At 35.6% G+C, this 15,660-nt stretch overlaps 1 protein-coding gene across 1 annotated transcript; it reads right to left on the bottom strand.

The window, feature by feature from the left end:
• Positions 1–3,407: 3,407 nt before the first annotated feature.
• LOC115240402 (probable salivary secreted peptide) lies at positions 3,408–4,140 on the bottom strand. The gene has a single exon (XM_029815529.1). It carries the CDS (start codon positions 4,077–4,079, stop codon positions 3,684–3,686), a length of 396 nt encoding a protein of 131 aa, XP_029671389.1. The 5' UTR covers positions 4,080–4,140; the 3' UTR covers positions 3,408–3,683.
• Positions 4,141–15,660: the final 11,520 nt, after the last annotated feature.

Raw genomic sequence — 15,660 nt, 5'->3', positions numbered from 1 at the left:
TGAACCGCATCGGGATGCTGTTGCTTTGTTTGACGACTGCAGAATCTAAAGCGCGTGAGTCGTAACACTACGGCGTTTCGTTTAAAATTGCCCGATAATGGCCGCTGCGGTTTCGGATTGACGGGCGGCTCTTTTGTAGGCATCCTCATGCAAACACGCTTTCATTCGTTCCCGCACGGTCCCTGTCATCGGGTTGTCCATCCAATCCTGGTTTTCGTACACATGTTCGTCACAGTCGCGCAACTTTATAAGCAATAACCGAACGCGTGCGCGACAGGTTGATGCGGTCAACTATGTTTTTTTTATGTACGCGCGTTTTACGACGCACGAACTCTCCTTATCACTCATAAACATAACGCTCAGATAGAAAAAATAAATGTAATTTTCATAAACACACACGCGAGCAACTTGGAGAGTTGCGACGTTTATCGATTATACGATAATCCTGGTTCGGATTCAGTCAAGTATTGTAAAGTGTGTTTTTTTTTAATTCTTCTATGTAGAATTTTATTCGAAAATACATAAGAGAGAATCCTCAACATGCTTTAATAAAAACGTTATGCAAAGCGGAGCTTTAAATGATTTTAACGTTTACCCAAGTCGAATTTTATAACGTAGCTACACATATACAGTAGAACTTCTCCTAAAAAAAAAAAAGAAAAAAATACATTTCAAGAGTTTTAATTTATAAAGAGAATAAGAATGAGATACGCGTGCTCTCTACTTATGTATATCAAAGTAACATACACGACGATGACTCAGTGTCGATCGACATTGCGACGAAAGAGGATGTGGCAGTACTTGAAACGGCGCTCTAGACTCTAGAGTCATCGATCGACAAATGTGCGCGTATTTTGCATACACGTCAAAGAATAAATATAGCGTTCGTTTATAAGTCGTTTCTATTTTTATGTTATTACAACGGAAATAATGCCACTTGTCTGATGCACCATCCCATATGTCACGTTTCCCAGGACAATCCGATTTTATACTCTCGAGTATCCGGATATAGCATCTTAGACCTCGTTTTTCTTATCAGAATAACCGCGACATAACGCTAATGCAGACCTGCGTGCCATGTTTAGAATTCTAAATACTGATTCGCGCTAGAAAAAGTTCAAAGCGTCGTAACTCTTCTAAACTAGTTATAGATTCGCTAGACTCTTCGTATTTTATAAATAGACGCGTCAATCTTGACATGAATGTGATACGATGCATCATTCACGATTACAGGCACGATGCCATCAAACTTTATTTCTCTTTAATTGACGATAAAAAAGCGGCCCTTATTATTGATACGGTTAAAAATATCAAGCAATGTTTAGGGAAGATTATAGCTATTTTCTGACGTGTCATATATAACATATACATACGTATATCGTATATCGTATACGTGTATCGTAACATGTACAAAGTATAAACATGCTTATCAATGTTTTATAACATCGCAATCGCTAAACATCTGGCTACTGTTTGTATGATATATACATATGATATTCACCGTCTTTATCTGCTCGTATAAATCTATTATTAAAATATAAATTTCAATCTATTATTAAAAGTGTAATTTTTTAAAAAATTCAAGCAAATTTATATAAAATACGCAAATCAATAATTTCTATAAAACATATTTCTCTGCAAGAGAGCAACACGTTTTTTAATAAACAAAATTGCTCGGATGTTATGTTTATAATCTTGTCCCGACCTCAATTTTCACATATAAAAATTGCACATGCTTCTGTCTAGTCCACAAATATAATCCCTTCGCATTCTGTCTTCGTTCGTGACAGAACTAGGACAGCGTGACGGTACTCGGCATGGTGGTGTGCTCTATACGTTTCGAGTATTCGAAGTAGCTGATAACTTCGCTTATACATCGGAAACAGAGGATCGTCGAGAGTGATTCACATCGCACCACCGATCGGCGTATATAGCCATTCTCCCCAGGCCATTAAAATCTATTAAAACGTAATCAATGAAGAGCCCGCCATCAATGTAGAACCACGAATTACGCCTTCTCCCTTCCGCGCTTAGTTTTCAGAAACGGAAACTGCGGACAAACTAGATATTCCGAGGTGGCTTCGCGAGCAGCGCGAGGACTGGGGAACACGGGGAGGATAGAATAAGTAGGTTAACGAAATGGTCGTTCGCAAGCTTGAGATACCGCCACCAATTTCCAGTGGTCCTCAACTCGATTCGAAGTTCCTCCGCTCCCGGGATACCCCCGTGTTAGAATGCGCCACGAAGCGACAACAATTTTCCAGTCGGTTGTTCCTACTTCGTGCCGCCATGCATGCATGCGCGAAACGTACTTTGTACGTAAGCCTCGGAAATAGAAGATGTTCCTCTCCGCATCCCCGTATTCTCTCTCCTTTCCCCCGCCCAAACCGCGTCGCACAGTTCTTCGGAGACGATTCCCCCAAACTCCGGCAACGAAGATTCCACTTCGAGGTGGAAAGGAAAAAAAAAAGGGGGAAATTATCGAGTCTCGAGGAGAAACAGACGGAGAGGGGATGCTTGATTAGCGCATACAAGAAAGACATTCCGCAAGTAGATTCTTCGCGGTCCGTTTTTATTCCGGATCGTTGTCGCATTTCGCTTCGCAGCGCTAATTGCATTATTATCGACACTTCCTCCAGATTCTTTTCTCAGCGCTCGCATCGTCACGTCTATTCATCTTATATCGAGAGTACCGCCGATGACAGTGAAAATATAATTAGAGAAAATAGAGGTGTGTAATAAAGGTAAATTTTCCAATGTGTTTTCTTTACAAACAGGAAAAAAATAAAATTTTCATAATTCCAGGTTGAAAATCACTTTGTAGAAGATAAATTTTATTTTATTGCTATATTATGTTTTTATATTATATATGTTATAATTTTCTACAAAAATAACATATACATATTTTATATAATTCTATATGGTTTTTTTGATTATAAGTCTATATAGATTATAAGTCTATTAGATATTTGAAAGAAAGTATACATTTGCATTAATTACGCGGTCCGTTTTTATTCCGGATCGTTGTCGCATTTCGCTTCGCAGCGCTAATTGCATTATTATCGACACTTCCTCCAGATTCTTTTCTCAGCGCTCGCATCGTCACGTCTATTCATCTTATATCGAGAGTACCGCCGATGACAGTGAAAATATAATTAGAGAAAATAGAGGTGTGTAATAAAGGTAAATTTTCCAATGTGTTTTCTTTACAAACAGGAAAAAAATAAAATTTTCATAATTCCAGGTTGAAAATCACTTTGTAGAAGATAAATTTTATTTTATTGCTATATTATGTTTTTATATTATATATGTTATAATTTTCTACAAAAATAACATATACATATTTTATATAATTCTATATGGTTTTTTTGATTATAAGTCTATATAGATTATAAGTCTATTAGATATTTGAAAGAAAGTATACATTTGCTAATTACGCTGATATATATATATATTTAATGAATATAAAATATCAAACGATTGAAGAGACTAAAAAAGAAAATGAATAACAAGAATATGCAGAGAGACATTTTTAGTTGTAAGAATAAATAGTTTACAGGATATATGAGGTTGACATAGTTGTCTTCATAATTAATTGTTTTACTTTTCTATTCTGTGTGTGTATGCGTGATAGTGTTCAAGAGTCATCGTACCAATCGTAATAATAGCTGCTTCCATCAAGATTAATATGCGTAAAGCTCAACGACGTGGTTAATGCTGTGACCTCTCTGGCTCTTGAACCTAAGGGTAACGTTGTTAAAGCCGGGTCCACCTCTCAGAATACTGGCAGAAGCGCCGTTGCCGTTTGTCTTCTGATCCAGCGATTGAAGCAAACTGATGCGTTGCCATGTCGAGACATTGAAGGTCTGTTCGACAATTACGACCTTCATCCAGGAAGAGTTCTTGAAAATACCCTGCCGGAATACGAGTCTATCACCGGGCACCCTGCTGCCGACAATCAGATGGTTCGATTTGTTGGTAGCGTGCTGATCGATGGCACCACTAGCGGGTACGGTGTTGATAGCCAGCAGAACAGCGATTAGGAAGGTCAGACCGATCATGTACTTTTGTGCCGACATTTTGGCTTATTCCGCACTCGAAAATCGCGTGAGTACTGTAGGTTACTCGGCTACTCGAGTTCTGTCGACGCAACGAACGTTCGGCGCTTAAATATGCGCAATAATCGCTTATCGCGTAGCTTATCATGATTACATCGTTGATATCATCACCTTGTTCTGGAAAGATATATTCTACGAAAAAGTTATTTTGATCAATATGATCACGTCATAACATATGTGTGTGTGAGACAGTTAAGCTCTGTTAAACAAAATTTAAACAATACAATTTTTAATAAAATCTGTATATAGCGATTTCGTCAGATTATGTATCACGTTTCTATTATCTATTGCACAATTTCAATATTATATACAATATCAATAATTTTATATTATTTTACCCGTGCGCGCGTAAGGATTACAATTTTTAAGACTTATGTTAATAATTATATGTTAATAATCAAATATAAAAATAAAAGAAATTAAATTAATTTTGCTACCTTTTAAAGAGAGAGAGAGCATTTAGCAAATATTGACATAAGCACATAGATCGATATTTTCTTTGTATAATTGGTAGTTATTGTAATTAGATCTATAATTAAAAGAGCCCAAGATATTACAAACATTATTCACGTGCACATGCGCACACTTCTATTCTGGCATCTGATTCATAGGGTAGATTACGCACAAGTGTTTCCAGTATACTAAATCAATATTTTTATCGCTCAAATATTACGAAACCCCCACCAGCATCATATCTCAATTATCTTATTTTATTTTCGTCATTAGTAGAATTTACGGTATAAGACTTTTATTATAAAATTGATATCTTTTTAGATACTGATAATTATTATTATTTTTAATGGCGAATCGTTATACAAGATATTTGATACAGATTTTATAATAGAATCATGAGAAATTCTATAATAAACGATCATTTATACTCTAATGTAATAATCGTGCAATGTACATATACTTATCGCACATATATACATACCCACATATCTCAGAATATATTTTTAATGAAGACAACGATAATCATCATACATTTACTGCCAAATATTTAAACTTATCGTTGCGTTAAAATATATATTTTACACATACTAAACATAATTAAAAATGCCTCAGTAATGATATGCTAATTTTTATATGAAGACACTAATAAAATTTAACCAGTGTAGAAAAAACCAATTTTTGTCTTTCCAAGTTGCGAATAAATATAGAATATAATTACGTGTATTGTGAATTGTAACGTTTATCGGTATTAATAATATTACATTCACGGATTTGCATTTCATGTTTTATTAAATCATATATGAAGAAGATTATTTCTTAAAGAACTTAACGCGTATTCTGATCTTTCACATTTGCATTTCCGAAATGGTAAAGCTTTCCAATTGCAAGGGTCACAGCTGCTTTGTCAAGGCTGTTGTAGAGACTGTTTGCTCAGATGCTTGTTAACCGTGTGAGCATCCAATATGTTACCTCGTGTATGCACTTAGGTCCTGCATCGAGAATAGATTCACTCGGATCATTAAGTCAATTGGTGGATACACGGTGACAGAATATCGGCTATAACAGCCGTGAAATTCTCGCAGAGAGACTACAGTGTCGATTATGCATTTCGAAATAACTCACACACACACACACACACACACACACATACACACACCTGACAACATTTGTCAAGAATATCATATATCGAATAAGTAATATACATAAATCATCTATGTCAGAAGAAGAACATTGCATTGCATATTATATTCTTAACAGTAATTATTGTTGTTAAAAATATTTATAAAAACAAAATAATGGGAACAATTAATTTGATTAAAAATAAGTATTTAATTAGTTTTATAAGATACATTAATTTAAATACATTTTTCACTTGAGGTCTGACAGACTCCAAATGAAAAACGTATTTAGATTTATAGATATATATATATTTATTAGATTTTTTATCATACATTGATAAAATGTAATTCGAGATTTCAAAACATATACATATATAAAGCACTTTTTGAAATAACCGATTAATTGACAACTGGATACATACATACATACATACATATATTATGTGTGTATCCGGTCATAATCGTCTATGGTATAGTTATCAATTAGCTGGTTAGTTTAAAAAGTGCTTTATTTAATATTCTATTTAAAGTTTTACTTGCTAAGCGACCTTTAAATAAACATCTACTCGCACGTTTGCCCGCGCAAACGTGTACAAGTACTACTCGTCTCCATGTTTAATGTAAATTTACTGCAAATCACATACTGCTGTTCTCTCTGAATGAATTTGGAAAATGCTAGAAAGTCCGATGACCAACAAATGCGAGTTTTTCATTTTGATATATTAGGGAGTTTATGCCTATGTACGAAGAGCTTTCTCTTTCTCTCTCTTTTTTTCTCTCTCTGAACGCATTCGTTCTTCCTTGGTCCTGGACCATTCGTGTGCGTACTCGATGCGTTCTGCGTATCTATGTATGCACTCGCACAGATAAACGGATAATACGACGAGGTGGAGCGCCCCGACGACTTCACCTTGCTTCCTACATAGGCATGATCGGACGCCGGGATGCAAGTGCACTTGCATTATTCATTCGACCAGACTGGCCCCGATCGCGGGACTGACTCAGCGATTCCCGGTGTGGCACCTGTCTTGACCGAGACGCACTCGCACAGTCCTATCACCATCTCGCGTAGGATGCGCTTGCCATTAATTATCCGGGTATATGCTTCGGAAATCCGAGACCGAAAGCCGACTTTAGTCGTCTTAACGAGCCACAGTGAGCTGTGCCGATCAGGAATCAACGATAACTTTGCATGGGTTATTGGACTACGTAATTAACATGAAAAGCATGGATTGAGATAAATTTTGTATCATAGAATTTTTAGATAATTGTTGTTAAAAGGAATTTTTGGAAAATTATAAAATATATTCAAAAATAGAACATTATTTTATGATATTCTGATTATATATTATTCTTATATCTTAAATACTGTACTTTGCACTAAATTCATCTGAACTTTGTTTATCGATTTTAATATTGGGAGAATATTTTGGAGAAATTATTTTTTAGAAAATATGCTTAATATAAATATAAGAGTATTATATGATATCACAAATGTAACTATGATATATAAATAATTACATATTAAACACTGTATGTAATTCCGAATTTTATTTATCTCAAAGATAAAATTCATAATTATAAATTGATATTGAAGACATATTTAATATTAAATAAGTGTGATTAAAATATGGTATTAAAATACAGCTCTCTGAATATTTATGACGCTAAAAGATAATGAAAAATATTATATATATTACTGTATATCATTTATAATGTGCTGTGTGTATTAGCATTAATTATTATGTAAAAACGAGGAGCGAACTGCCCCAAAGATACGAAACGAAAGGGTGGTAAGGGAGCGCGGACAGCCGTAGAGGTCAGCCGTTAGGACAATTAGACGAACAGAAAAGTTCCATTGAAAGCCTGTCTTACTGTCCATTGTTACAAGAGTCAGAGTGACAGTTACTAGTTTTCTCCATTACTCAACGTTACTTCTCGCAAATTAACATACATATAACGCGTCTCCCTCGGAGACTAAATTTCATAATGTCGTCAAAAAAATTTGCAGCGATAAAATCATTGTTATCGTCTCATTTATATTCACGCCAATATATATCTTCAAATAAAATGCTTTTCTTAATAAAGCTTATACTTTTGATCAGTTTGCATAAAGAGACATGAATTTGCGTTTTTCGAAAGCTAATCTATTCAATGATAAGGAATCAGAATGAGTTCTTCGTAAAAGAGAACAAATAACGAATCATTATCTCTTCATTGGACGTTAATTACTTAGATGAATATTGATTTGCCATCGATAATTGATACGCAGTAAACTACGCCAAATTATATTACAGTTCTCAAGTTATTTATATCAGGTTCTTAAATCCATCGATAAGTCCAACTAACTTTTTTTCTATCTTTCTATATCTTAATCACGTATAAACACAAATAAGGAAAATATGATAGCAACTAATCCTCTTTTAAACATACCCGAATATAAAATCATATTTTAACAGATTTATAATAATCTATTATACATACAATATCAATGAATATTGTCAAATCGTAATGAGCTTTGTGCATTAGACACACGATTTCATGGCAGTGATGTTAATCTGTAATGCGCGTATTTCAAGTCTAACGCGTTCGCCATAAATCCATTATTCGTCGAGGGTATGTTATGAAGAGAGATCGGGCATAGGGGCTCGCGATATAGTTTTGGTTTATGGAATCCTGATCACTCCCGCGAGTAACAGTTACGCAACGTATACCCTATCCTATGTGGAATTTCCGTTTGCGCGATAAGGTTAAACAATCGTTGGAGCTGATTGCAAGATGGAATTTCTGTAATTTTCTCATCAAATTCACGTCGCTTAATCATTATTAAATTTATATTTATCTGTAATTCGCCGTTGTTATTTACTCGAATATAAGTCGCTATGCTCTCTTGTCTTTTGGCCTTTATTCATTTGCCGGACTATACCTTCAATGAAATTTTCCTTCATCTTTCTGCTTTTTTACGCAAATCAGATAATCGTATAGGTAAGAATTGAATGGCTTTCGAGTTGTCTTCGAGTGGCATATTAAATTTAATTTTGTCGAAATTCCGGTTCCAAGTATTCAAATCTCGTGCCACTCAAGTAGGAAAGATGCAATTTTTCTCTCCGCTAATGTGTAAGACGCTAACAAGTTTTCAAAAACTTTAATTAAAAACTTTGATATTTTTGAAAGAATCTTCATTATATAATAATATTCGGACAAAATTTACATTAAATATTCAGTGGAAAATCGATTTTACCATATCTCAATGTAGATTTAATGAACATTATTTCTATACTTCGTCTTACATGTAGTAAATTCTTAATTTCCAGCACGAAAGAAAGAAAGAGTACTTAATATTCAGAATTTCAAGACTACTAGTAGGAATAAATTAATCAACAATTGCAATGAATATGAATATCAAGTCCATTAGTTCCTAAAACATTACATGTATTAATAATTCAAGTTGGCATATTTTAATCTATTGCAAAGCTAATTCTGTCTGCGCATCAATAATTTCTCCGTCTTTGACATTAAAATTGTTCTATTTATTATCCGATGAGTAAACTCGACATTTACGCGTTTAAAAACGGGAGTTGCGATGCGGAAAGCTTTTAAAGTCGAAATTCTTAATGCGATTGGCCGACTAATCCACGGGGAAGCTCGAAATGCAACGATATCGATGCACTTTCAGAGGGATGTGACTGCACGTGCGCCGCCGTAAAGTCGTTGAACGACGTCCCGATGGCCCTTCGTGGGCGCGAGTAATCCTCGTAGATTGGCGCGGCACAATAATTCGTCTCGTATCGGCCTCGTGGGGCTGAACCCGGGGGTGTTAAACGAGCGATATTTTTTCTCCGGAAATAGCGGCGTCGGTCGCTGCCGCACCTGTCCTACGATCTATCTAACGAGAGGTCTGTGCCAGTTTTTAGCGGCTTCCTTTCCATTCCCCGCTTAATCCTGCAGATGCAATGAACCCGCATGTGTGTTCGAAATGATATGAAGATTGTCACAAATTATTAACGTCGTATTATAATACAATATGATTATACAGCTTCCGCATGTGCGATATGAGAAAAGTTGTCATTGATATTGACACTCTTGATAATATATTATTGACTTTATTTAATTACTCTTTAATTCGACATTCTCAGGAATTTTTAATTTTATTGCTTTTTCATTCTGTTTATCATAATCGATTTCCCTGAACGATAATGTGTGTAGATTGATCGATACAATTCGATTTGACAGCAAAGAATACTATCTTGAAAACCAATGTTGGATACTTTCTTTATACGTTGCTGCTTTTATATATCGTTGAAATGAAGAGTCGTGACAAGGCCAAAAGCGCAGTAAATTGATATATCGTTGTGACACGCAGATATATTAGAGAATGAGTTAGAGAAACAGATACGTCGTGATATCCGAAAGAATGTCACATTTGCGCGACACACGCACTCATTTCTTCATAAAGCATATTTTTCATTGTATAAGTATTAGGTACTTTCAACTGGAACATAGACTGAGACTATAAAACAACGACCTTAGTTTCTAGTCCACGTTTCAGTGTTGAACGTATCATATATTATTCAGAACGAAAAACTTTGAGGACCTTACTCAGCTTCTGACATCGTACATGTGAAATCTTGATTGTGAAATATTCGTGCGACGTAGAGACAGCTCTTTATACAATCATCTAGTTTACGCGACAGATTCGCGTTGGTATACGTAGGGAGTTAATGATACATATCATAACACAAGGTTTCTCGTTTACATTCGCATGGTGAATGTTCAAATATTTAACAGTGCTCACATATTTGCTCAGACACGTTGCATTGTTGGTATAACACTCCCCGGCCGCATTTGGCTCTTTGACAAAATGATCCCGCCCGAGGACTCTTTTTATTTGTACAATTCGCCAATCACCTAAAGATAACGTTATCAAAATCCAGGCACGTATCCAGCATTTTTCGAAAGAAAGTGAGACGTAAATAAAAATTTAACATTTGTTTCTTTTTCGTCTGCATTAATGTTTATATGATACGTTATATAAACATCTGTTATATAAATATCTGTTTTAAGAGAGAATCAACATTTTTCTTAATATATGAAGGCTAATTTTTTTTTTTTACAAAAAAAAAGATGACTATAAATCAAAGATAAAAAATAAAAATAAAATTATATGGACATTTAAACCAAAATAATTTTTATTAAATTTATAGATTTTTAAAAAATTCATAATTCTTCATTACAACGGCGGCAAAACTTCGTTGCCGGAAGCGGATGCTGTAGCACGTTGGTTATGCGCCTAATGGAACATGGAAATGCATGCGTGAATAACTGTACGTTTTTTATCGCGAAAAATGTCGAAAAATACGTCGTTGCAGAGTACGGTTAGAAATTAATCCGATATGTCGTGAATTACATACATGACTCATTGCGCTACGCGGATTCATTGTTTCCCGCATTGGCCGAATAATCCCCGCAATGACGGGCGTAATATCGAGAGATGAGCTATGAAAAAAGCCGGATCTCCTAATGAAAGCTCGTCGCCGGCGATATTCAATTAAGCGCATCACGGACGTCTATACCCCTACAAAATTTTCGTCGTCTATTCTTCCGGAAGAGATGACAGAAACGTGCAAGAAAGGGATGGCAAACACGGAATAGCCATGAACGGGAGGAAGGTGACAAGGTACTATGAGAGATAGCGTAAACAATTCCCAGTACAATTAGGAAACGTTTGTCCGCCTATGTTTGTCAAAGGATCCGTAACCAGCTTGAGAGAGAGAGAGAGAGAGAGAGAGAGAGTAACGCCTAACTATTTGTCACTAGGCGACCGAGCCGATGGGGCTGGTCGGTCATGCGGAGAATTCACGGATGGTTTATGATGCACGATAGAGAGACGGCAGAAACGCGGAGTAATAAGAAGAAAAACCGATAACACGTCAAGTGACAGTTCGATTTACTGATAAAGATGACATCTCGCTTCTTATCGTTACATCACACAATTTATCGCATATGACTAATTTAAATCTTATCTCGCGAGCGTTATCGTAAAAATCAATTTTTATTAAATAGAACTTATTATCTAGATTATATATCGCATAACTAATTAAAAGATTTATATAATTTTTATTTTAAAGTTATTATCACATGTATTCGTTTTTCTGTCTGCTCACCATCTCCAATACGTCGCCCAAAATTATGCTTAATCAACTGAATGTCATGTCATAATTCTTTCATCCACAAGAATGAAATGTATTGTTGCGCGTTAAATTATCTTGGCGTTCAATCTCTGCGTGATTTTTCTCAATCTATAAAGATCACGAACAGCGAGGTGACCAATCGCAGTGTGGCGACTAGGACAGATTATACCATCGCGAGTTGCGCCGGTGCAGGAATGAAGTTATTGGCGTACGGATCCGAGGTCTTGGGTCGTGGAGAAACTTGGCTCGACGTACATAATTTGATATCGGATAACCGTTCCTGTCGTCGGCACAAACCAACGTGGGCCTCCGAAGGCACACGCACACGTCGAGCCTCGTTGCACGTCCAGCGCGCGTCCTGCGGAAAGCGCATTAACTTGCGAAAAGGACACGCGCAGATGGGAAACGCTCTGCCGGATTTATCTGCCGACTCGTCGCGTTGTCGCATTTTCCGATAAAAGCTGGCAACTAAAAGTCAGAATTTTTAGCCGTTCTAGATAAACTCTCCGCGGAAATGGCATTCGCAGAAATTTAATTACTTACTGCTAGACAGATTAACGCCGATGCGAAATCTAGATAATGTATTTAGGAAAAGTTGATATCGCATGCGTCGTGAAAACGACTGAAAATACGATGATAATTATTCGGACGAAGTGACGGCCATCTCCATTATTACTTTCAGTTGCCAGGTTTCGCAATTCTGATTATATTCGGAGAATATATTAGAATTACGCATCGGTACTTGATTTATAGGTATTTTACAATTATTATCTATAATTGATTCATTTTCTTTATCCGAAATTCTCATTTCATGTTCAACGTCAGCGCCGTATACGCGAGAATCGTCGTTCTCAAAGAGAACTTGCGATTATCTGCATGACATTATATAAGGGACTTATAGAGAAAAACTTAATTAAACTCAATGTAGTCGTTTTCAACACGCGAATATATATGAACGTATGCGTGCCGATGTGCACGTAATCATTCTATCTGTCCGTTCGCGCAGTTAATATAAATTTCTGAGGAAATACCCGTCAGATAGTCGGACGACCCGTTTTTATACTTTGCAGGCTGGGCACCATCTCGAGAAAAAAAAATGGCTAATGACGACAAAAAGCTCTCACGAGTCGGGCGAGACAAAAAGGCAGGAGAAATGCTTTCGTTCTTAACTTCCTTCATGATCCTTATTATCTTCCACAATCTCTAACTTTTAATCGATCAAGTTTAATTTATCGCTTTTTAATTCCCCGAATATTATTAAATCAAATTAAATATATTTGCCTAAATTATTTTTCCGATAGCGAATGCAAAATTCGGGATTGCTCCATTTATTTCTTCCTTTTAGTAATCATTTTTTTTCTAGAAATTTGTTTTGCAGAAATGTTGTCATTAATAACATCTGCTAAGTAATATACTTTAATATCTTACAGCACTGTTCAATTGTCATTTAATATCCAAAACTAGTATAGAATGTTTTCTTGGTTTACCACACTCTCTTGCAATATTCCGTATATCATTTCATCAAGACACGTTTACGAAGCTATGTATATGCAAGCGAATTTAATCGGCAAATTGCTTTGAATAGCAAATTGAAATTTCTTAGCTGCGCGTAAGCAATAAGTGAAAATTTAGCATCGTTGTCTGAATACCTGACGATGAGAAGTATAACGCGTCACTTTGCCGAGACATATAGATAATATGTATCTATGTTTGGAAGCTGAAACTGTGAGAGCTGGTGACGTAATCCCTCGGTAGCAAACTTGCTGCATTATCCGTTCGGCAGCCAAACATTAGCTTGCAGCAGATCGACATTAGGTTCATGCAAGCTAAGAGAGTTGACAAGAAGCATGCGATAGCCGATAATCAATAACGACATGTCTACAGTATACAATTGTACAATTTACGATGCGTATTTCAAGAAAAACATGCAGACAGAATGTCACTAATCTTGATGTCATAATTTTTACATAGATATGCAAAAAAGCTCAATAAAATTAAAACAACATTTGATGAACGTATTAAGCTATCTAGACATCATATATTGCTGTTATGAATTATTTTCTAATTTAATTTTCTAATCTTATCAATAATTTATTATTCTAATTTTATTCTAATTGCAATGCCAGTGTGAAAAATTGTTTGTTAATAGCATTATATATCTTTGATGTAAATTATTCTCAAACAGATTTCTATATAGAGATAGCAAGTTGGCATTGCATATAATTTACCCCTTTTTAATTTAAATAAAATTCTTATGCCGAAATGTGAGCCAGAAGACGGATAGGTAAGCAGTCGTGAAACTTTTTGTTATCGTTTTAGACGATACTTTTACTTTCAAATTGCATCCGATTCTCATTTCCACGCTGCAATGAGGAACAGATACATCATTTCGTATCGGAGGAAGCCATCAATGCTGGAACCAGGAAGCCGTCCAAAGTTCTCTAACGATGATATATCGGGGTAACACAGGACCCCTAAGTCGTGGCCATTTTGATATGGTATAACGTACTCTCCTTCCTCATCCTTCTCCACACGCACATTCTTTCTTGCGCTATCCCTAGCAGGAGAGGCATTAAGCCCTTTCCAGCCCCTTGGAGTTACCGTTACGATGACCGTGACAGATCGCCCGTCATAATCCGGCGCCATGAAAAACATATCGGCGATCAGACGACCGTTCAAAAGTAGTGCATCCCATTTTTCGATCAAATACCCGGTGTACATTATACGTTTCTGAGATAACATATAGAAACTTTATGATAAAACTATCGAGTATGATTAATCCATTTATCAAGATATAAATAAAATTGAAATCTCTTCTCAATACTATATTAAAGTAGATAATTAAAAATTCTCTTATTGTGACAAAGAGAAAAGAGAGAGAATATATCTTTTACTATATAAAATATTAATTTTTTGTGAAACTTTTGTATATATGCATATTTTATTAAGTATTATATACAAGTAAAACTAAAATCTGATTATATTACTTGAAAATTAGCAGAGACATATTCATAGGTAATATATTCTTATCATTGATTGGAAGCTTTAAAAACGATGATGCATTGCGTAGGAAAGACGAGATTCGATAGCCATCAGCTCAGTGCACAGCAATTTTCACAAAATTGGGAATCGATCGATGGCGAGCCAACGGGGAGCTGTCAAACTAGGTTTAGTTTTTTCACAACGCTTGTCTATACTTTCGTAGACGAGCACTTTTTCGTACAGTGATTTGCGACACTCTATCCCAGCACCCTTTTATGCTGTCGTTCTTAGTTGACGGAAATGCATGGCGCATTACAATTCATCTCCGACTTCATCGTCGTCGGTTGACAGGAATTTGCTGCGTAACGTCTTTCAGTTCCCCGACCGTTTAATCCGTAATGGAATAAAACATCGCGCTACCAAGCATTCCGCTTATGTTTCAGTTGCTCTTTCACGTTAATGAAGCGCGATGTACCAATAACATTTTCCTAATTACTATGATGATATAATTGACATTAAGCAATTAAAATATATATCAAACAAAAAAATTTCATAAAAATGTAGAGTCTTCATAATTTCTACAGAGATTTGTTTATTGTTAATAAATAATTTTGTTGCAATATGACAAGAGATTATACATAATAAAATATTTATTTCCATATTAAAATATTTCGAGAAATATCTCGCGACGCGGGATAAGTATGTATGTACATATTAATATTATCACTCGATTGTTTGGTGTTATTATTTGATTTATATCTGATGAAAGTTTATCTCTCAGATATATGTCCTGCCGCG

The sequence above is a fragment of the Formica exsecta genome, unplaced genomic scaffold (genome assembly GCF_003651465.1).
Source record: "Formica exsecta isolate Colony F162 unplaced genomic scaffold, ASM365146v1 scaffold425, whole genome shotgun sequence".
NCBI lineage: Eukaryota > Metazoa > Arthropoda > Insecta > Hymenoptera > Formicidae > Formica > Formica exsecta.
Note: the sequence above shows the minus strand (reverse complement) of the source record. Positions and strands in the feature narration are given on the sequence as shown.